General features: G+C 41.8%; 1 protein-coding gene across 5 annotated transcripts in view; it reads right to left on the minus strand.

The window, feature by feature from the left end:
• col7a1l (collagen type VII alpha 1-like) overlaps positions 1-17095 on the minus strand; it is a 106922-nt gene extending 89827 nt beyond the window's left edge. For all 5 annotated transcript variants that reach the window (XM_078165083.1, XM_078165084.1, XM_078165081.1 and 2 more), the window contains exons 1-2: positions 16859-17095; positions 6116-6316 (exon numbers count right to left, since the gene is read on the minus strand). In XM_078165083.1, the coding sequence (XP_078021209.1) occupies positions 6116-6191 (76 nt within the window). In that variant the 5' untranslated portion in view covers positions 6192-6316; positions 16859-17095. The remainder of the gene's footprint in view (positions 1-6115; positions 6317-16858) is intronic.
• Positions 17096-24269: the final 7174 nt, after the last annotated feature.

Here is a 24269-nt window from a genome sequence, read left to right on the forward strand (position 1 = left end):
GGCACAATTCAGATGCGTTCTAATGTGGAGTTAAAAAGCCAGGCGCACAAAAAGGTACACTGATGCATTGACTACATGCACACACACACACTCGCACATACATTAGCTCTTGCAACTCTGTCTCTGATGCACACATTCCCACATTGATATACAGTACTGTACAAGCACACACATACACAGAAATCTGCTGCGTGTGCAACCACCCTCTGAGTCAATATTCTGGCATTACATATGCAATAAACCACAGTGACGACAGCATTGATTAGGCCCGTGAATAAGAGATAGGCACCGCTGATTGTTCTGTAAGTGATAATTCAGCTTCTCTGCTGTCCTCTATTTCATTACAGAGTGTTCCCGCCTCTATTATCTCGCCTTTCTTCCTTTGGCTGCAATCCCAGGATTCACTGGGGGAGACATATGTCTCCAGCCCATGGCGACCTAACATTATGTTCTCCCTCACACACCTGTACATCTCTGGCCACACACCAAGGAAACAACATATCATTGGGAATACCATTTTGGAGTCTTCTCTGGTGCTGAGCTACGATCTCTACCCACATGGAAGCTTCAGTGTCATATATTCAGCAACAAAGAATTCAAAACAGTTAAAGCCACTTATGCAAACAAACAATATAAACAAGAATGTTCATCCTTTACATCCTGAGTTGAGCCTCATATAGGCAGCCAACAAGTCTTGCATACACATGTGGCTTATCCACTTATTGAAATACATTTTCTCCTCCATAGATTTCTGTAAAAACACATAAAACACGGAGGAGACTTTGAGCAAGGAAGCAACTGAAGTCTGGTCTCTGTCAGACAGACACAGACTCTTTGGAGGTGGAAAACAAGATCAATTATCCAGAGGTTTGTCTGTCTGGGCTGGCAGGTGAGAACCACACGCCAGGGATAAGGAGGCGACGCATGCTGAGGGATTAGGAATGGTGTTCTTGAAGGTTATCTATGCTGATATCTCAAAGGTTGTGTACACCTCTGTGTTAGACCACCATTGATTTACGCCTTAGATGTAGCTCAGTGGATACAGCACACGCTGCAGTAAATTCTGCCAGGAAAGAAAATATCTGAGAAATAATAATGCACTTCTGCAATCAGCTCCAACAAGATCAAGAGAAAAGATGTAAACCATCAGAGAGCACAACTCAAAGGGCCGTCAGGTTCAGATTTAATCAAATGAGTGTAAAAGTTCATCTAAGAAGTAGAGGAAAGTAATTGCAGTAATTTGCACAGCGGCTACAAAGTGTAGGACAGAAATATTAAATGAAATGTGACAAATGAACAGTCATTCCCGCAGGATCTGTTTGCAATGCCATGTACCCAACTTGTCTGGGGCTGGTAAACCTACTACTCTACTCTTGATGTTGTGGCTCTAACTTGAATTCAACCATGCTGTTAGAAAATGCTGAGAGAACCCATAGACAGTATAAATGATGGACATAGGCTCTGTGACGTCACGTCACCCATAGGTTTCTGAAAACCCTTTTATTTTTAGTTCAGTGGGTGGCTTAGCTGAAACTAAGCTGGTGGCACCGCCCAATGCACCAGTGATGCGGCAGAGGTGGCGAGAAACGACTGCTATACCTGGCCCGGAAGATAGCCACAGGTTTCTTAACATTAAACTTCACCTCGCCACCCAAATGAGACACCCGGCATCCCCTCTTTACACTTTAACAGCTTCCTGTCTCCTGTCTTCATCTTTGGCGACACTAAAAGTCACAAACTGCACCACCAGAACCACCCACACTGAGCAAACGGTTTAGCATTAGCCAAGTATAGCATTACTGTTCAATTAGCGTTAGCACAGACAATTTAATGTTATCATTGCATGGCATTAGCTAACTTAACTTGGCAGACTTTTATTTCCCAACCTCACAGAGACACCTTTCGGTCCAAAGTACTGTATTAATACCTTAAATACTTAGACGAAGACTAGAGACTTAGACACATTAATGGTTTAAAAACATTGTCAAGCATTCCCTCCTGTTAGCATTGTTAGCTTGGCTATGCATACCCAAGGCTAATTCACGAGCTGGCTAATTAGCTAGCTAACAAGCTAACTCACCAAATAAATGGTGGACAGACTTCTTGGAAAATTAACCGGGCATTAAGGCATTGTCTTTATCCAGTATTTGCTTGAAAAAGTCTCCAAAAGGCACCAACGTTACAAACATGGCCGCCATGTCAAGTTCAGTGATGAAAACAGCTAAGGTTAGTGACAGCACCCACCTGTCACTTAAAGTGGCCACGCCCTTAATTATGCATACTTTTAAGCCTTAATAAAACGTCAAAGGGTCAGTTAAAAAAAAAAAAATAGTTGTAATGAATGAGAACATTAGCTATAGAGACAATACTGTTTTTTGCACCAGGCTGTAAACATGTTTATTTGTACAGTAAAGTTCAGCATTTTAACATGGGAGTCTGTGGGGATTGACTCACTTTTGGAGCCAGCCTCTAGTGGCCATTTGAAGAAGTGTAGTTTTGTTTTTGTTTTTTGTTTTTTAAAGATTATTTTTCAGGCTTTTGCCTTTAATTGACAGGAGAGAGTGTAATGGGGGAGTAAGAGAGAGTGGGGGGATGACATGCAGCAAACGGTCATGAGCTGGAGTCAAACCCGTGACCGCTGCAGCGAGGCATCACTTCTGTATATGAGGCGCCGGCACCATTCACTACGCTACCGACGCTCCAATGAACTGTAGTTTTTGATAAGGGTGGACAATGCCACAGCATTTGGTTTTAATGGGGTACAAAGTAATACAGGTCCAAACTGTCAAAACTAGACAGCGCTGATCAAATGATAACCAAGGTTCTGCTAATGCATTGTCAACATACTGTTTGGCTGTGAAATGAGAAAGCTACAGTAACAGAATCTTGATTCATATTTGATCAGTAAGCAGTGATTGACATGATTGACAGCTGAGTTAGGGTGCTTTCAGACCTAGAGTTGTCTTGCTTTGGTCCGAATCAGGGATGAATTTTGTTGGTTCGTGTTCTCACGGCAACATTTACAAGCAGATCAGATAAAATGTCTGTGCGAGAAAGCTGCTCTTGATTGGTCAGAACTTCCATGTGGGAAAAATCCAGGAAGTAAACAATACATTGAAGAAGAGTACACTTGCAAGATAAATGTTACACTTTCTAATGTCACAATGGAGGGACAACTACGCAGGTTGATTTTAGCGCTGCTCATCGTGGACTATATTGCTGTCATTGTTCATTTTAGTCAAACCATACAGTTTGAAAACGAGGCGCGGCTCCAACTAGAAAACAACGTTTTGATGCATTGGATGTGCTGAATGTGCATATTAATGCAGTACAGGAGGAGGTGCACATTAATAATCCTCCAGGACTGTAACATGCTCATGTTTAACCCAAACAATGTGTCATGTGACTGCAGTTGGTTCAGATCATGGTCAGAACACGTTCTCACCACAAATGAACCGCACCAGAGTTTGTTTGCGACCGGACTGAGATCACCTCTTCAAGAAGGTCTTGAACAAACCGCACTTAGGGGGCAAGCGTACTTGAGTTCGATTGACCCGAACCAAACAGGGCTGGTGTGAAAGAATCCTAAGTGCAAGCAGAGGAACATAATTTTTTCACAGATTATCTGTCCCATGTACTTCTGTCTGGATAAAGTGACAGTTTCAGCAAATATGACAAAAAGTTTTTCTTATAAATATTACCAACCTCAACTGTAATGGAACACTGAGGTGCCAGTCAGCTTATTAACTCGAAATTGACCACATGCCGCTTCTTGTGTGTAATATGAAACACTCAGCCCTCAGGGTTGCTACAGAAGGCCACATGATGTGATATGACAGCATGTGAATTAACACTGTCACGAATAAACAATGACCGGTTACAAGGGAGCATATAGCTTCAAATATGGCCTTGGGCTATTTATATCCACCATAATTCTGCCCAACAACTTTACCAATCACTTTCTGCCAACCACGTTCCAGGTGGAAGAAATCTAACTTTTGATTGGCTGATTGACCTTTTGGCGACATCCAATAGCACCTGGGGCGAAGGTTCTGTAGCTAGGAGATGAGTTTGACAGGCTGGCAGACAGAGTGCTGTACTGTACATGAGGCTAGCAGATGTTTAAATTCCCTGACTAGACACAGTCTGGAGAGAGAGTGGAGCTGAGTTAGTGTCTGCCCGTGTACCAATCCATGTGTGGAGGTTTAATGATGGAGTGCTCGTACAGACTGTGTTCATTGAGCACCTGCCCTTTCTTTGGCCCGAGCATCCAAGTCATCTAATTCATAGATCCGTGCACATTGCTGACAATCAGACATATGGTGTTGACTCAGAAATAAGCAACTGATGGTGCCATAAGGTGGTGTCACTTCTCTAAGGGAGGGAAAGGTTGAGAAACAGAACAAAATGAAGAAAAAGGTGACTGAGGGGACTGGCTGAAATTCTGTATAAATGAATGACTGAATAAGTGAGAGAGTAAACAAGTAAAGAAAAAAGCTTGATGGTGCTTTATTTGTTGTTGAAAACAATAAATAATAGAAACATTAGAATGAATCACATGTTTGTGTGTGTCCATTGGATGTAGGATTCAGAGGTGTGGACTCAAGTCACATGAATTTGACTCGAGTCACAAATTTGATGACTTTAGACTTGACAAAATCAAAAATACTTATTTACTTGATTGGGACTTTGACACCAGTGACTTGTGACTTTACTTGGACTTGAAAATAATTGACACCTTCCTCCAAGCCCAAAGATAAAAAAGTTTGTTATTTAAAAAGTGTGCCATCAATCATTTACCTTAATTCCCTGAATTAACTTACATTAAGACTATTCATGCTGAGTTGACACTTAATTCCCCCTCCTCTTTTTTAACCAATCCTACAGTATCTAATCAAGTTGCAGGAGAGAAGCATGAGAACTATTGATACATTAAAAGTGCCAGTTGGAAAAAAAAATGATATTAAGCATAAATTTGTTTACGTAGAAAAACCATGTGGTTGACAACAAAAAAACTGCAGTATGCAAAATGTGGGGGTCGGAAAATTACTCTTCACTAAGCCCCGCCCCTTTGTGATGGTCCGTCAAGCTGTCAGAGTAAGCATGGAGCCCACACTGTAACTAACTGCACTCCCTGAAGAAATATTATCATATTTATGGAAAAATGAAACAGTGATTCCAGAGAGAAGCAGACAGAGGGGTCTACAGTCTGTGTTTGAAGGATATATCCAGGATGTCAAACTGACTCAGCAGCAACAACAGGTTAAAAAGACAAAGATAGTTAGAAGCTAAAGCCGAACTATAGGCTACAGATCACAGTGTAAAAGTGAACCACCACATCACTGCTGATCGCCTCACAAGACAATGAATATAAAGGGAAACTTGCTGATATTGAACCAGCTGTGTGGCATTGCAGTGTGTGCAGATGAACTGTGTCTGGCTTTGCGCCCTGTGCCACCGCCAGTGGTCGGACCTGTCTGCCTTCCCACAGAGCTGTCGGGGAGCTCTGTGGGAATGCAGACACCGTTCTTCTACACACACTGTGATGTCACAGCTAGCTAGCTAACCCTACACTTTTCAGGGTCTGATTTTGGTTTTGGAACAGGGAAGAAACGTATGTCTTTTTCCAACCTCGCCAGGTAACGAGTATCATTAATACACGACGTGCCCCAGACACAACATTTAGCTCCGAATCCACAAAACCAGCCTGAAAATGAAGGAAATCTGAAACGACTGCAAAAGTCAATGGAGCACAGCTGCGTTGTTGTCGGACCCTGGTCTGAGTTGGCCTGATGCTACGTTATGATTGGTCAGTTTGTGTCAGGGGGCGGGACTTAGCGAAGGGTCAATTACAGATGGAACTTCTTTTGACATTTTAAGTTGCACAAAGAACAGTAAGTCAAGACCAATGTCAACATAGTTAGCAAACTAATTCTTAGCTAACATTATGTACATTATGACTTGTTTAGGACTTTAACCTCAAAGTTTAGGACTTAAGACTTGACTTGGGATTTGTCAGTCTTGACTTGGGACCTGAGAACAAAGACTAGAGACTCACTTGTGACTTGCAAAACAATGAGTCAGTCTAACATCTGGTAGGAATGACAAACCTTACCTTCAGCCTGTGCTGTGACGCTTTGATGGGAGAGAGAAAGGGACAGCAGAAAGATCCACACAGACGAGTGGCCCATACTCTTCCTCTCCTCCTCTTCCTCCTTCGATCACCTGCTCCTCCTCCTCCCAGTTCTTCTCTTCACGAATCCCCTTCTTAAATTCCACTCCACAATCATCAATTCCAACTCTTCTCTCCTCTTATCTGAAAGTATACAGATGAATAGAGAGAGGGAGAAAAGTCATTAGAGGCACTCAAAGATAAAATGTAATCAGACATTTTTTAATTTGTAAAGGACTCATGGTTCTTCTGCGGAGTCAGAGAGTTTTTCTTGCACATCTCAAGCGACACAGTGTTAAATAAATTTATGTATAAGCCAAGCAGAGGTGTCTTAGTAGAGAACTTTGACAGGCTGACAACACATAATAAATTTTCCATGTCATGTCAATAAAACTTTTTCATGATACTTGGCTGTGTGCAACTGAATCTCATCCAAATTACACTGCATATCACCATCAGTGATTATATAGAAATATCCAATCAAAAATAAATTCAGTTATTTCCTGTTTATGTATTGTTATTGTAATGATTTAGCCAATGTAGCATAATGTTGTACTTGCTCCCGATACTACGTGTGCAGTCCCTGTAAACAGTTTTACAACAAATTCCAATGACACCATGGAAATAAAAGCATCAAAGGGGCTTTTAAACTGTCCAATATGACTCCAGCTATTAAAAGCTGTTATTGGGAAGTCTTAACAATTTGAACATAAACATGAACATTAAAATTTATTACCTCACTAATCTATTATGCCTGTCTTTCATGGTAGGTTGACCTGGATAAATGCCACTGTTCATCCTGTTCATAAATGATTTTTTTTTCGACATCTCCTGAATTGAAATTTGTCGCCATTAAAGGTACTTTAAAGATACATTATGGAGGGATTACCTAAAAACAAAGTATATATGTTTGTATCCCCGCAGCGCTCAAGTGAAGTCGAGGCTTTATAAAAAGGTTACATGAACCTCATGTAACATGTAGCTCACCACTGCAACCAATTTGTCTTTATAATCTATTAACCCATGTTTCATTTTCATATGAAGGCATAGCTGGATCAAGATCCCCAAACTTCATTGTTGTCATGCAAGCATAACTATTGCAACTGTGTCAGCCTCAAAAGGAGCATTGCATTAAAGACTACACACATACAAAGAATAACACGATGCACGACTGAAATGGAGCTCAGCGTAAGTTCAATCAGGGAGACTTTCTTTATGCTATATCCATTCACAATTCCTTCTCGGTCCCCCTCCCACCACTTCCACCAATCAGCTGACTATGGGTGTTCCCTCTCCTGGTTAGCCAATCAAACGTTGCCACGATCTCATGTTGCTGCTGCCAAACTTTAAATCTGTTCTCCTCTCTGCTCCTGTCAGCTGTCATTTTAGGCAGAATCATCATGCCCTCCTCCACCCCATTCACCTCCAGTCACTTTATCCAGAGCCCAGGATGAGCTCATCAAAAGCCCACTCCTCTTCACATCCAGACCCTCAGCTCCCTCTTCATCTCATCACCACCACCAGTGTCTAGACTCCATGGGGGGGTTCCCTAATCTACTATGTCTTTACCACCCTCCCGGAATAAATGACATCATGATGGGGTACTTATGCACATGTAAATAAATATTCTTTTTTCTCAGAACAAGTCTCTCCTGACTGAAATAAAGTCAAGTACAAATTTTAGGTACTTTTACTTTTCTTTAGTGTTTTAATCTCATGTCACTCACTTCAGAGAGAAATGTTATACTTTTCATTCCACTACAGTTAGTTGATGACTTTAGTTACTATTTACTTTACAAATTAAGATTGCTGCGCACGAACCATATGGAAATCTACAAGTGCATCTGAAACGATAAGTCAATTGATTAGAAAATGACTGGAAATTATTTGGACAATTGTTTAAATCATTACTACTTTTAATACTTAAATATACTACAATGCAGGAGTATTTCTGTAGTGTGGAATTAGGGCTTTTACTTAAGTAAAGGATATGAATACCTCCTCCACCAGTGAGCATGACAGATATGGAGTGATGTGTGTTGGAGTGCTGACTGACATGTGGTCGGTGTTGGAATACTCAGTGTTCAGTGGCTTGGGGGTGACATGTAAGTAAATATTGCATGCTCCAATGATGGCAGCTCCTCAGACTTGTCAGAGTGAAGAGGTGTCTGAGTTCACTCGTGCAGTCTCTACTAGTGCTAGTCAATCCTCCAGGTGTTTACTGGCATTTGGTGGGATAAGCTCAGCAAACAGAATGAGAAGACAATCATGAATAAGCATAATAGAACATAGAGTAATGGTGGGTTTTACACAAAGAGATCTTAATTTTAAGGTCATTTTGCCTGTACAAATGGCTGTTGATAATAACATGTCATATATAAATATAAAAGGGAGCAAACCTGTGAGTTTTTAGTTGCTTATTTTCCAAAATCATGAGGCCAACAAAGAACAAACTGCTGGGCTTGCTCTCCCACAGACACACATTAATAAAGATGGATATCTAAAGTTGTGAATATGGAAATGACTTTATGAGATCAAGGAAGTAAGATAAAGTGTCTCATCATATATTACTGAAAGAGAAGAACGCTTCATGACTTGGAAATGCCAGTTCATAACAGCCGCCACGCTTTGATTCAGGCTACTTTTAAGTCAAACTTTGTGCTGCTTGTTGAATATTTTTTTGGACTGAAGACAAAACTGGATAACTTTCAGTTAAAGTAGCTTGAAGAGGAGATGCAAATTCAAGCGGCGTGACACACTCAAGGAAGCTCATGAATGATTCTACAGGTGCGAAAGATATTTGGATCGGTCAACCAAACCTCTGGACCTCATGCCCTCGTCCCAGACTGAGGATAACAAACTCCCCGAGGGCCTGCTATACCCCTGGAACTCACACTGCAGAGGTGATTATCTACAGAGCTAAGGCCGAGCCAGCATGGCTAATTGCATCCGATGTGAATGTGCGCATACTACATTGCACTTGTTTTACGCATGTTTCACTGTTTAAAGGGGAACTGCAGCCATTTTCAAAATTCATACATGTAATTTCCATGGTCTAAGACAGTCAAAAACATTAGTAGACATGAACAACTCTCTTCCAAATCCAAAAGCTAGAGTGCTAAAACTCAAAAGCTGCTCTATAGGCAATGACATGGAAAAGATGTTCTAGGTGACACTGGGAGCACCCAGGGAAATGTTCTGAGTATATGGGTACATTTTCTGTTTCTGAACTGACAATACTACAATAGAAAAAAAAAAAGAAAAGAAAAGAAAACAAACATGGGTCCACAAAATCTGGCTCCTATCCATTGTCAGCAGTTCCAGACTGTATACCCAATGACATCACAAGTTTGAGACTCACCTCTCTGGTTTCTGTCTTTGAGAGTAGCTCATGTTCACGAATATTGATTGAACTTTCTTTCTTCTTTCTTTGTTCCCCTTTAACCACAACACAGTGACACCATAGCAAATTTGCAGTGTTGGCAAATAGTAAAGTACGTGTAATTATTGGCTCAACTGTATTTTGCAGAAACTTGCTAGTAGTTCTGCAACATTTTTATCCTCAAAGTGATTCAAGTAGTTAAATTACCTTTTTGTTTTTGACATTTTTCAAGTCGATAACCACCTAAACTACACATGATTTTGGGCCATAAAAGGAAAGGAATTATTTTATTTTATCTTATCATTGCTGGACCCTTAGTCATAGGTAGTGATTACTGCTAGTTAACAACAAATGTTCAGAGAAGTTGTTGCATGCTATGTTATAAGATACCTGGCTAACTGAGTGATCCTGCCTGGTGGAATACCGCCACTTGGACTCTAGCTTCTGGAAGGCAGGTGTCTAACTAATGACCATTGTATACAAAAAACAAAGCTGACATTCCTGTTACTTTCTCTCAGATAGTAGGGTATTTTTTATTTTTTTGGTTTATGTATGATCTGTGAACAAGTACGCACTTTTTGCAATTAACTTTATTAAGTGTAATTTTTTTTTAATTTTTCACCAGCTGTATACTTTAACCTAACGTTTCTTAACAAATTTAATGCCAGAGTCGAACTGTTTCAGTGTCAGTGTTAGTTTGTTGGGATCATTTAGCAACTTGGTGTTGGATTTTACCCGTTGCTGCTGTGTTAGCTTGTGCTAATTGGGTAGACATTGAACCAGGGGCAAAAATCCCATTTCATAGTTGGGGGGGACAATAAACAGTAAAATTTTAGAGAGTAATTTCAGGGGGGGACAAGGAAAAAAAAGTTGTAGCCTGTCTTTTATACAGCATCTTTTACAGCAATTTGACGCTTTAATCTTCTCTCTATCTCTCCAACAGGCAGAGTGAATGTCTATACTAACTAAACTAAAACTAAAACTAAACATTTCCTGCAATTAAACTGGTAAACTGGTTTATAAACAGTGTGCTGTGAGATCTGCCGCTGTGCACCTCACAACCGTGCATAATAGTCGCGCGTAATGACCGCTCCTCATCTGCACGTCTTTCATGTTTGTCTCACTGACAGGAGGAGAGCCTACAAACAGGTACCCATTAGCTACGCTCCGTCACAACCGTGCGTAATAGTCGCGCGTAATGACCGCTCCTCGTCTGCACGTCTTTCATGTTTGTCTCACTGACAGGTGGAGAGCCTACAGACAGGTACCCATACGAGCCGCTCCGCCACAACCATGCGTAATAGTCATGTGTAATGACCGCTCCTTGTCAGTTAGACTGCACGTCATTCATGTTTGTCTCACTGACAGGTGGAGAGCCTACAGACAGGTACCCATTGCTCCGCCACTGACTGCTCTTGTCCTGTCCTCTCCCTCTTCTTTCTTTCCTGTCCTCTCTATCACTAAACTCTGAGCTTAATCATTAGCTTTTAGCTTAGCAGCACTCGTAATTGAATAGGCTTTTGAACAATGCAGGAGAAATGTTGCAGACAGTTTATATTATCAGCCTGGGCCTGGGGCTTGTTGTAACAGTAAATGGGATGTGTTGTAACATGTGTAGCCTCAGTTAAACTGTGTCTGTGTGAGTGAACATCTTACCCTGCGATGCGCGATGTGGGCAGCGGTTCCAGCCACATGCTGCTACTGCTGCCAAGCAGCCCCGCCTGTTGGAAAGAGTGTGGGATATACCACTACTAGGAATGGGAGGGGGGGACTGAAATAGCACATTATTGTGTGATTATAATAAGCACCGTTTACATTGTGCTTTCAATAAATACTACTGCATTGTTCAAAAATTATTAATTGTGTCTCAAATGATTCTAGGGGGGTACAGCTTTACTGAAGGGGGAGTCATGTCCCCCCCCCCCAGGATTTCCGCCCCTGCAACTGACTGTTAATCAAGGAGAGCTGCAGCAACAGAAAGTTTGCTGATCCCTGATGGACTAAAGGAATATGAATAACTTATAGAATAATCAAGGAATGGACACATCACTTGAGGTAGCCAACAACTTCCTTTTAAACATCTGAAAAAAAAATTCTGTAAAAAAAGGAACTGCTTGGCAACCAGACCAGGCGTCTAATAGAGACAGGTGTTTATTTGTCAAACTGTGAAGCCACAAGGGGCTAGTAAAAGGGAACTGGCGTTTGCTGAATCTTGTGAGGAGTCCGGATGGTCCAGGGTCAGATCTCCAGCACAAAAAGGAGCAAATGCAGGTAGCGTGTCACTGGAGGGGTTTCGATAGTACTTGGTACTGGGTTATTTCGTGGAAAAAGGGCACCATGTGATTTATCTGCAATCCAAAATGTGGTGGTGTCAAACTCCTGCTTATGTGATCATATTTTTGAAGCGTGTTTTTCTTCTCAGCAACATGTAATGAGCACGACACTCAAATGATGCCTTCTTTTTACTTATACTTCAGAAATCAACATGATCAAAGTTCAGCTAAGGATGTGTGGGATGAATGGAGACGGTCTTTGGCAGCCTTTCCAAGAAATGACAGAAGGACAGGTACATCTAGACAAATGAGTCTCACTGGTGACAGCACAGTTGTTCTTCACAGCGATTGCAGATGGAGGGAGTACACTATCTGTCTCAGCATAATTGGAGGTCCAGTAACACTCTGGGATACAAAACAATCCTCCTTTTTTCTTTTTCTCTTCATCAACAGACAGAGGAAACTTCAGGTTAGCATGAAAGAGATTAGCCCCAAGGCTACAGCTTTTTACTTGGCATCATACACTGAGTGGAGGCAACTCAGTTCCCTAGAAACATTGCAGCTGCTTTGTTAGCATATTATCTCTCATGGAGACGTGTATCTGGGTAGGTGATTTTTAAAAGCAAGTGGTATTCTTCAATGATAGTAAGATATTTAAGTATCTTTACTGCATTCGTGCTGCTCAGTGGTCCACTTTGAATTCAGCTCAAGGAGTCATAAAACCTTCCATTTAAATTAATACTTTGCCAACTATCAGCCAGCTTTGTATTCTAACAGTGTGGGTTGTATGTGTAAATGATCAGTGGTAAACTTCCCTCCATCTTAGTAGCACCCAGATTTCCCTGCTCATCTCTTAACTTTTTGCTAGCTCTCAAGCTGCAGCTCCAATTACAGATTGTACTTCCTTATTTTCATAGCCTGTCACCACGGACAGTATGGAAACAGAATGAGAGAAAGACCTATTTCTTGCCTAAAATGTTTTCAGAAATATATTTTAGTGCACTGTTTGTCTGTAATATGAGAAATTGTGAACAGGAAGTGGGCACCATACTGTTTCCTGTATTATAAAAATTAGATGAGATGAGATTAAACAGTAAAACTATGCAGTGTTGATCAAATATGAACCAAGATTCTGTCACTGTGTTGCCTATTTCTCGTGTCAAATGTTTTCAGAAACATATTTTAGCTTAGCAGTTAACTGCCAATCAAGATTGTTTATCACAAGCTGGCCGCCATATTGTTTCCTGTGGAAAAAAAACAGCAAAGCTTGCACCAGCAGGAGTGTTTATAGGTCTGTTCTGGTGCAGTGCATTCTGGGAGCTGTAGGTTTTGTACCTCTTGAGCAAAAGTGAACACCACATTTGTCTTCCTCTGTTTTCTCTGGTCATGTACCGCCGATGTCAAAAGTATCTGCATCTTTCAGGGCGACCTCTAGCTCACCTGGTAGAGTGTATGCCCCATATATGCCATGCCCCATTGACCTCCGCAGTGGGATTCGATTCCATCCTGCAGCCCTTTGCTGCATGTCATCACCCCTCTCTTTCCCGCAATTCCTATCTATCTGAGCTGCTATCAATAAAAAGCCCACCTTTCCAGTGGTGAAATACTTCTTTAAAAGTGTACTGAAGACCACATAAATGTATCAATAGAGAGAGCCACAACAACATTCAGTTAAGTGAGCATAATCAATGTCTAAGTAGAGTAAATCCAACACTTAAACTGCACTGGCAAAGGAATCATGCAGCAGTAACGGATTATTCCCTTTGAAATGAATGAACCTCCATAAGAGAGCAACACACTCAACACATTAACTGTGATCTAGGAAATGGTTCGTGCTGTTATGTTTTACATTAGCTCGCTAACTCACACATGTCTCCACATAGGAGTGCATGTGTGCCTGAGTGTCTGTGCATGTATGTACTGTATGGGCATGTGGTCTTTGCAAATTCATAAGCCTAACATCAAAGAGAGATCTGCCTTCAATCTACAATACATGAGAAGAAAGTATATCACATTTCTTTTGGCTTTAAAGCACCACATTCTATCCATCAAGCAATCCACCAATACATCACTTCCAGTGTTTCCTCCTGAGAGTGTATTTCAGCCATAAATTAATATGATAAAGCTATAAAAGGTAAATCAGATCAATGTGAAACAATGTGAGAAAATTCCTGTGTGATTTTACCACCTGGTCTGACAAAGGCAAACTGGCTTTAAGCTGACTGGTTTACAACCTCAGATGGAAGTGAGAGCTGGCTGGGCTTGAACTGTAATGTAACACAGCCAAAGACACCACACTCTCCCCTTCACATACCAATGCAGATCTAAGATCTGTCTCTGCATGTATCTTCTTATTACCGAGGTGCAGAGAGGGCAAATGTGTGTTTTGATGAATGACAGCGAGTGCAGAAGTACACAGTTACAGCCTCGTATCTATCCTACAGCAGGATTTTTAAATAGGTTTGCATGGGTGTGCAGCAAAGCAGCAGGCAAGCAGCTTCAAATTGATGAAACAAATTTTTGAAAGCTTTCCTCTTTTCATGTCATCGTAGGGCAAAGGTGGCAGAAGTGTCCTGAGGCAAGAAGTGAATCCTAATGTTCAGCAACGTGCGAAAATACAGCAGGAAATAAAAGAGCCTTGGTTTTAGCTTGACCTCAATGTGTTTCTTAGATGATTCAGTGATGTTAAAACATGATGTACCCCGACAGAAACTGCAATAAGACTATGAGTCTACAGCCATGCTCGCAGTTCTGAGGCACAGCAGTGCTTTGAGGTAAATGCAAACATCAGTATAATAACATCCTTACAATGACAATGATACATGCTGTTAGCTAGTATAGAATTTTAATCCTGTCTCCTAGAGATAACATCAAATGGCATTTATAATTACACTGTGGTAAAAACATAATTACTGCTTATATTATGTTCAGAGATGTTTCTTCAAGTTAATGAAACACCACATGTATGTACTGCACTAGATTTGCCAAGGGGGTGGTTGGGGTAGACGCAGGACAATTTTACAACTTGCCAGGTATGTTAATGAAAACATTTCCTCATTATGTTAATAGAAAACACAATTTGCCTGGCAGTATGTATCCCTCAAAAAACCACACATGCTGTTTTAAATTAGTTGTATTTAAACGTAATAAAAAACAGGGATTGAGATTTATTCATCATTTTAATTTAGCGTGTTACCATACGTTTTTACATCGGCTAATTAGCACCATAGATGTATAATAATAATACTTAGATTCCAATGGAGTTGCTCACCTGGCGAATACGCCAAAAAAAGTTAGCTTCTGGGTTTATTTATGTGGTATGTGGTCCACTGAAAATGCGCAGTAGTGTTCCACCCACTGACCGGGTTTTTTTAGTGGGTTTTTTTAGTGGGTTTTTTTTTTTGAGTGTCTGGGACTCAATCACTGATATAACGGTTATTGTGATGTTTAGATGCTCTGAGCAAAAAAACACTACATTGCTCCTTTGTAGCGTCCATGTTGGCTCCACATTATGACTTAAAGCTCATGAACGCACCCAAGAACGACTTCTCATATCGGGAAATGGGACCATCCGAGGAGCATGTGAATGCAGCATTAGTTTTGCAGATGTTTGGTCACTAACCAAACTACTGGGAGCATGATGACGCTAGAGGAAAAGTCAGGGGATCACCAAAGTTACTGCAAAGTATCCACCCGGGACCATGAACGCCTGTGCAATATGTCATCGCAATCATTTGGATAGTTGTTGAGATATTTCAGTCTGGACCAAAGTGATGGAAGACATTGCCATCTGTCATGCTACAGAAAGCAACTCATTCCAACAATACGTCAAGACAGTCCTGCAATGTCTGTGATCATAAGCTCGAGTCACATACTCAGACATCATGCTCACATTGGTCCCACATCAAAAAAGCCCATGCATCCATCTCTCACGCCACGCTGGGATCACAGGCACTCTGTCCGGCCTCGCTGAGGAGGAAATGTGTGTATTGTGTCCGAGACCTTTCGTTTATCTCTGCCCCCGAGAGGATTAAATAATGTTACAAAATGAAGTTTACTGTCTCTGGCCCTGATACTTCCTCTCTCTGTTCCCTATCTCCTTTTCTCACACACACTCACACACACACTCTCGCTCACACATCACATACCCTGCAAGTCTAACTGCACGTCAGCTATTTCTACATAATGGCATTTTCCACCTCACCACTTCACAGGATGGATTATCCCCGTAGGTGGGAAACTGGTAACAGTGAAAAGGCACACACACACACACACACACACACACACAGCACAGAACTACAATGTATGATAGCCCATGTCTTGGTGCAATGAAAGTCAGATCTACACCTAAAACATACACAAACACACATACAGCACACTGTCTTAATGTCACTTTACATTTGCAGTCAGCCAACACAGGCAAGTCTATGCATGGGCGGCAAAAATCGACAATTCATTCTACATAGTTCCATCTCCTGACAACGCTCTTCCAAACAACCTGGTATGCTCTTATTATTCATGAATACACTAGAGCTGACGTGACTGTAAAATGCATGATATCTTGTTTTTATGCTCCCATCCAGTTTGGATGTGTAAAATCACAGCTTTAACCCCTGCAGAGAAGCAGGGCGCTCATGCCAAAACACACACATGCATCAATTCAAAACATCTGCAATGCATGAACATGGAGTGTGTGTTTGTAAGTGCATGTTCTCAGACTGAGTGGAATAGCACATTTGCAGCAATTACTGTACCTTATCACATTCAGGCAATTCAGACAACAAGAAAATGGGCAAACAACAAGCCCTAATATTGGGCAGTAATGCTGTTTAAGGAGAATTTGTACTTTAAGGAGCAGCAGTAAAGGCTCAGTATCAAAAGTGTTGGCCTCAGTCCAGACACTTAGGCTTTAACAAGGGTATCTGGGCAGTTAAGAATTCAAAACTACTCCGTAAAGTGCCATATTAAAGTGCAGTTAAAGTAATGGGTTTTGACTATGGCCCTAAAAGGGGCCCACACAGTCTCACTCACCACCGCAGACAAGTGAATCATTATTATCTTCCCAATCCAGGTGACCTCTTGACGGCCGACAGGGGGAAAATATCCCCTAAAATACGCAGAGAGATGTCATCCGAGTCAGGAGAAAAAAAGTCTGGAACTGATATTGTATTCCTGCAGAGGGTGTTATCAGAGATAATCGACTGAATGGCACATGAGAATCAGTGTGTGTATCTGTGTGTCTGAGTTAAAGAGGAGGTGGCCGTGTCTGGATGTGTGTAAAAGTGGATGAATGACAGAGAGGTTTTTTTTTTCCTGTGCTCTGCTGTGGTGCAGAAAAGTTTAGGAAGAGGGGTGGGGGTGAAGCTGCTGCAACCTGTTGGCTCAGAGAGAGAGGGAGAGAGAGAAAGAGAGGGAGAGCCCTGTCAGCCAGCTGGTCCTGAGGCTCACCTCCTCTAACAGCACAAGACCTCAGGACAACCCTCACACACACACACCAAAAAAAAGACCTGGATATCTACCACAAAAACCCAAAACAAACTTAAAACAGACAGAACACAATGGCAAACTATAGCCCTGTTGCCATTGAGTAGTATGGTTCAGTACAGTTCAGTTCGGAATGTTCTTTCTCCCTTTCCACTGTGAAAAGTTGTGGATGGTACCAATGGAACTGTTCCATATCGTCCCCATTTTTGTTCCCCCCTCTGGGGTACCTAGCACACAGATCTGGTACTAAAAGGTGGAGCTGTGAACACTGCAGTCCGGATGGTCACTCTGTTCAGGGCTAGTTTTGAAGCTTATGTAATCACTGTTCATTCCGTGGAGAGTTTTTCATTCATTAGTAAACTGTAACTATAAAATTAAAGGATGTTTTGCTGCCTTTCACAGCAGCTGGAGTCTGACAAAAATAACTGAATTCACCGGGACAACTGCCGGCAACTTTTAAGGTAGAACGTTAACTTGTAATGTTACTCAATGCATGAGTTGACGACGTGAATCCATCAGCACACCTTAAATTTCACTGTGAAAACTTTGACTATTACTTTAGTTTTTATATGACACACACTTTTAGTAATGAGTGGATCTTCAAGCGTTTATATATATTTATTTCGGCCGGGTTATGTAAACTGCATATATTCTAATCCTCACTCGGAGAAAAAAAAAAAAGTGGTGCAGAGCATCCTTCCAACACTAAACCCCTGAGCTTGCCTGAGAAGGACTAAATGCACAAACCCACTATTTTTAAATATCCCATGGAGAGAGACTCTTGTTCAACCCTGTTCTGTGGACGATAAATGAGGTGCAGACTTCCATCTGTGTCACCGATAATGAGGAAATACAGTGAGTGCTGGACTGAGCAGTGAGTGACAACAACCCCTCCTACATTTGAGGTTACTGTTTGCGGTGGAAACACTTGGGTCTAGGTACCATGTTTGAAGGGTTACTTTTGGTTCCGAAGGTACCATACTGAAAGTGTTTGGAGGAAAGGAGGCCTATCTGACCACTGTGACAGATCAGAATCTGAGAAAGACACTGACTACGTACAGACTCATGCTGTGTCTCAAATCACAGACTTCCATAAGTATACTTCTATGTAGTATACTATGTGCACTATGTACTTATTGGCGTAGAGAGTGAATTTCGACAGGGCAGTGTTGTCTCAAACCAAACACGGCCGTAGTGCACTTAACGGAAATGACAACCACAAATGAGCTAGTTAGCAAACTAGCGTTAGCATCCGTGTTACCGTTCGTGATACCAAATCATTACAGATTGCTAAATTAACCCAATAAACACTGCTGGCTCATACCTGACAACAGTATAGTGGTGCTTAGTGCAAAAAACACATGTATTTATACAATGCAGTGACGTTCAAGGTCGCACAGTCCTCAGCCGCTATTTCCAGTTTGAAAAGTGGTCCCTCCCCTTCTGCTACAAAGCCAAGATGGCGACTATTGAGGGCGAGAAGTGTCCATAGTTCCACACTCAACTTCTTGACTGTTTTGAGTGCACCCATCCAGGTACTCATAGTGCACTGCATTTTTCCGTACTTCTCAGTGTGAACGCTGACCTATTAAGCTAACATTAGCTAAGCATTAGCCGGCCATGTTAATATTAACCTCAACTTACATTTCTTTGTGCAACTTTAAATGTCGAACGAAGTTGGAAGTTTTTGCGTCTCTGTCTGTAGATTTCAACCCGCACATTTTGTATAGTGCAATACATTCTTTGTGGATCACTGCATAGTTCTTGTACACTTACAAAATTATCTTTGGTGTCATTTTTTCCAACTGGCGCTTAGTAACATTAGTTCGTCATGTTTTCCTTCTGCAGCTGAACTGGATGCTGTCGGACTGGTTTGAACAAAGTGGATAATCTGGAGAATTAAGTTTGGACTTTGTGGGAAAGAATGTTGGTTGATTCAGGAAATTAAGATTAATTAATGGATTTGTGGTACTCTTTTCAAATAACAGACTTTTTAATCTTTGGGTTTTGCGGAAGGTGTCAAGTCTCAAGCAATCAAAAGGTTCAAGTCCAAGAGACGTCACAAGTCATTGGTGTTGAGGTCCAAGTCGAGGTCCAAGTGTTTTTTTGGTTTTATCAAGTTGAATCTACAGTCATCAATTTTGTGACTTGAGTCCATCTCGAGGACAAGTCATGTGACTCGAGTCCACACCTCTCGAGGGGTACTGATTACCCAGCAAAGAATGCATTGCTACTATTCTACAGTGCATGTGTGTGTGTGTGTGTGTGTGTAGTGCACAGAGGCGCAGACACAGACAGCCAAGCTTTCACCTCAGGGTAGCAGAATAAGTAGTTAAGTAAAATGATGTTAAGGACTTGGAGGTTAGGTCTGCCATCACCCACAATCACACTCTAAGTTAAATCTCCCTTGAGTAAGGAATGTGAAAATCCACTAAGAGCTGTCTTGGCCACACACACACTTGCAGACAGAAGGCAACCCCAGAACGACCTTTGCAAATAGTGTCGGAAATAATATCCAAGATGTGACACCTTATCGACCCAGTCTTTTACTGCTTGTTTCATTAGACTGTTTCAGGAGGCAATAAAATGTATTTCTATTCTAAAAAAGGTGTGATTCAAACTATATTTGCACACCGCCTTCACACTATATCCAATTCATCCCAACAAGAGATCATTATAACATCAAATAGTTTAAAATACCAGCTAATAAAAACACCTCTAAGGTCACGTTGGAGCATGATTTCTTGTATTCCCTGCATACCTCCGTCGTCAAGGTTTGTATACTCACACATAAACCCGACCAAAATAGCTTGTAGAGCAAACACCCTCTCAAAACAGAAGGGAGAGCAAAGACGATAAATCTGTCATGTTTTACAAGCCGCTCTCAGTTGGTGTGTGTGTCTGTGTGTTGAGGGGCATTAGGTCACTTTTAATGGTGGACCCATGGAATGTGGTGACTAGTTTAATAGGGTTTAGCCAGCTGTCAGTCTCAACGTGCTATAACTCAACATGTAAACACACATAAGCCAAGGACAACACTGGGTTCTGGCTGAGATGCAAATGTAGATGGTGCAGAGATGTAAAGTGTATGCAGTGATGCTATTGAATGTATACTCCAGAGCATCCATTCCCAAGCCTCACGGGGATACAGAATAACAGTAAAAGTAGCCTCCATCTCAATTCATCGACATAGAGTGAATGCATCAGTGCTACCAGATTCCCAAACAAAGGTAGCAGAGATGCTGAAAAACATCTTGATAATGACTCATCTGCTGTAGCTGGATCTGTTAAAAGCATTGGAAGAACAGACAAACCTTTCAACAGAAGTACATCAAAGAAATCAAACATTTCTGCAAACCACAGATATGTAACATTTGCACATTTTTTTGTAGTGGATATGTTCAAACTTTTTGTTTATCTATATTTCAACAATGTTGTGGTTAATGTTTGGTTATGTTTAAGCACAAAAACTACTTGGTCATGGATAGGAAAAAGTCATGATTTGGGGCGGCAGTAGCTCAGTCAATGGGAACTTGGGTTGGGAACCGGAGGGTCGCCAACTAAAGTCCCCATCCAGAGCAAATATCAAGTGTAGACTGGTAGCTGGAGTGGTGCCAGCTCACCTCCTGGGCCGTGCCGAGGTACCCTTGAGCAAGGCACCGAATGCCCAACTGCTCGGGGTGCCTGTCCAGGGCAGCCCCCTCGGCCTGACATTTTCACTCCCAACTCGTTAAATACCAATTCTTGGTCAGTGGCCCGTCACGTCAAAATATGACCCACAAGGTACCCCTCCTGTGTCAGTTTTGGATGCTCAGGGACAGCGTGTCAATATACACTTGTTACCTGCGTAACAAAATAAACTTAAACGTGGGTAAAGAACTTCATTGTCCCTAGGTTTAAGCAACAAAAACAGGTTTAGAAAAAGGTAAGGGTAGGTTAAGAAAAAATCAGGTTTGCCTTTAAATAAGTACGCTTGTTACCAACGTAATGTAACATCAATTGACATACTTCACCAGCATAGTATGTTACACATACTAGCACACTTCGCTGTTCCAAAAACAACTTGATTGACTTTTGTTTTCATACTGGACACGAATAGCAGGCTCCCGGGTGAAAGTCCAGAGTTTGTTTGACCCATCCACCTCCCTTAAGTGTGAACTGTCTTGCTCTTTAAACAGTAGTTGCCGGAAGTGTTAACAAATGCCACTGCCTGACTCCTCTCATATCGCTGCTATAATGTGCCTCTGTTCATTGGTGTCTAATGGCAACGGCCAGCTGACCAAGTGTGGGTATTTAACAAGTTGGGAGTGAGATTGGGTAGATGTCTTGCTGAAAAACGACCGGTTTTGCTGTTGGCAGCCAGCAGGCGTCTCGCCTCGGTGTCACACCACCAACCATCCCCTCCAACACTTGGTGACTATGTCAGCTTGAGCCCAGTCTCACTTCAAATTCATTGAAATCCGATGCCTGGGCAGTCACTTGCAGCACCAGAAACCAGCAAAAGGCATCCTTTAATGTCGGCCGGTTGCTATTATAGTTAAACAGCACCCGGTGGCATCGGGGGGAAACTCTGTGGGACAAGGACGAAAGTTAAGGTGGCGAAAGTCCAAGTGAAGTTGGTGGGAAGGGTGGCGGATGGGTCCAACAAACATAGACTTTCACCTGAGAGGGCGATGTTTGCGTCCCTTAAGTTTCTAAAGCCAAACTCTGTACTTTTTTTCTAAACCCAACCACGTGTGCTAATTCACGGTGTTGTCTCTTGAAAGAGACTGCATACATTTTCTGTGATAACCAAAGTGTATCTTGAAAGAAGACATTGCATTTAACATGGTGTCCCAGAACGTCAACAACCAACGCACCCATTGTACCTTGCACATAGCATGTGGACATGGAAAGTCCACAACCAAACATCAATATGTGACGAGGTCGGAGTGAGAATTTGTTGTCAACTAATATACATGAAATCCGAGCTATGCGACTTTAGAAACGTTGACATGATGTGTATTAAAATGTACAAGTGTTATATTTTCAATGATTTGCAGAGACGTTCAAAGCCAACATTTTCCTCTGGTGACTTGGCTGGAGATATAGCAACAATTACACCAGTTACAAATCTTCACCATTCAGTCCTGCCTCAAACACAAAATCTGCATAAATGAAAAATATCTTTTACTGGAAAACCAGAATGTCCTCCTCCTCTTGCAATTAGACATAGCAGGCTGATCAAACTTCAAAGCCGTAAGAAACCCAACAAGCCTAGATAATTCCCAGATGCCATGACACACACATCACTCAGAATGAAACCATTTCATTGCCTACAAAAGAGGTGCATGTTTTAATTACAATACAACTGCAGAATGTTGCTTTCTAAATGTTCAGTCTCGGTGGATCATATTTGTAAAATTGAGGGCTCGTTCTGTTTTCATGAGCGTGCTGCACAGTGTCAGCAAAGTGGCATTTTCATCAGGCACACTGACTTCTTATCTGTCCAATTTGATATTACGGTGACTCACTGTGAGTGTCACTACAGTATGTTAAAGTGGTGTGTCAGAAGCGAAGCAGGTCAAAAGCACATGGTTGTTAACGCAAGGTACATGTGGCTACAGTGCAAATAAATGTCAGACGCCTATTTTCATGCATCCTATACTGCACTAATATTGAAGGATTTTCCATCAGTTCTTCATGAGGTGCCGCGGCAGTGCAGCAGCAATCATATAAAACGAGGGACTTCGACAGAGGAGATGATACACTGATGCTGAGTAAAAGGTGGTATATTCTGCTTTGGCCTCAGGGCTGTCTGAGTTACACGCTGCCCTGCCGCTGACCCGCAGCATATGCTAAGGACGTTCAGGAGGGCGCATCAATCAGGACCACTCTCACCAGACAGTCAAAGGTGAGAGTGTGTCTCTGCGTTTACCTCGCTGTACATCAGTGTTTCCCCCTGATACTGTAAAATGGGCCTGGGTGTGAAGAGAAGCCACTAGTGTCAACATTGATTGCACTTAAGAGTTTGAGGAGAACATAACCTTAACGCATCTTTGCCACATCGACACCTTTTACTGTAAACACTCCCCACTTTAGTCTTGATAGCTTCCCTGGCTCAATTGCATCACGGGTGAAGAAGCCGAACTGTCTTTCAGCAGCAGGTGTGATTAGAAATAAAAGGTGTTTTGGACCTGTTGGGGGTATTCAGATGGGGAATATTAACAAGCCTTGTCTCGGCTAATTGCACTCCTTCTCCAACTGGGCCTAAATCCCCCCCAGTCACAAGAGGCGCCGGCATGAAAGTGAGCTTTGATTAAATTCATGCTGTAGGCTAACCACAAAACAATCATGTGCATTGGGAGTCAAGAGAAAGAAGAAAAGAATGAAGGAAGAAAAAGGAGCAGCAAAAGCACAGTAAATTAGCAAAGCCATCAGGAGTTGAGAAAGTGTGCGAGTTGGGTTATTATGGCAGAGTGGGAGAACTGGGAGGGAAAGATTAAAAGAGAATGCGCACACAGGTACATGTCAATATTTGTGCGTGTGTGTGTGGTCGTCATTTATTAGAAATCCCACGGGCTGGCCAACTTTACAGACAGCCCAATAAAAATATCTCACACAGTTAATTACAGCCTTGGTTATACCCAAGAGTCTTCTAAGGGACTGTTCAATATTTATGAGAGGACAGGGTGTGGTGCAAAACAAGGGAGGCATGTCAGGTAATTTTTTAAGCACTGGGGAGGGAGTTATGTTTTTTGATTTGGTTTAGGGGAGGGACATTTACTTTATGACTTTCTATGGTCATATTTTGTATTTATTTTAAATACCCCAGAACCTCAAAACCTGCAGGTGGGTTTGAGAGAAATGTTTATTTTAAAGATTACCAAAGTACACCATTTATCATAGCCAGCAATTGTGAGAAAAGATGATTATGGCAACCCAGTCTCACTCTGAAGTCATCAAAATCCGGTGCTTG

Source organism: Epinephelus lanceolatus, chromosome 23 (genome assembly GCF_041903045.1).
Source record: "Epinephelus lanceolatus isolate andai-2023 chromosome 23, ASM4190304v1, whole genome shotgun sequence".
NCBI classification, from domain to species: domain Eukaryota; kingdom Metazoa; phylum Chordata; class Actinopteri; order Perciformes; family Serranidae; genus Epinephelus; species Epinephelus lanceolatus.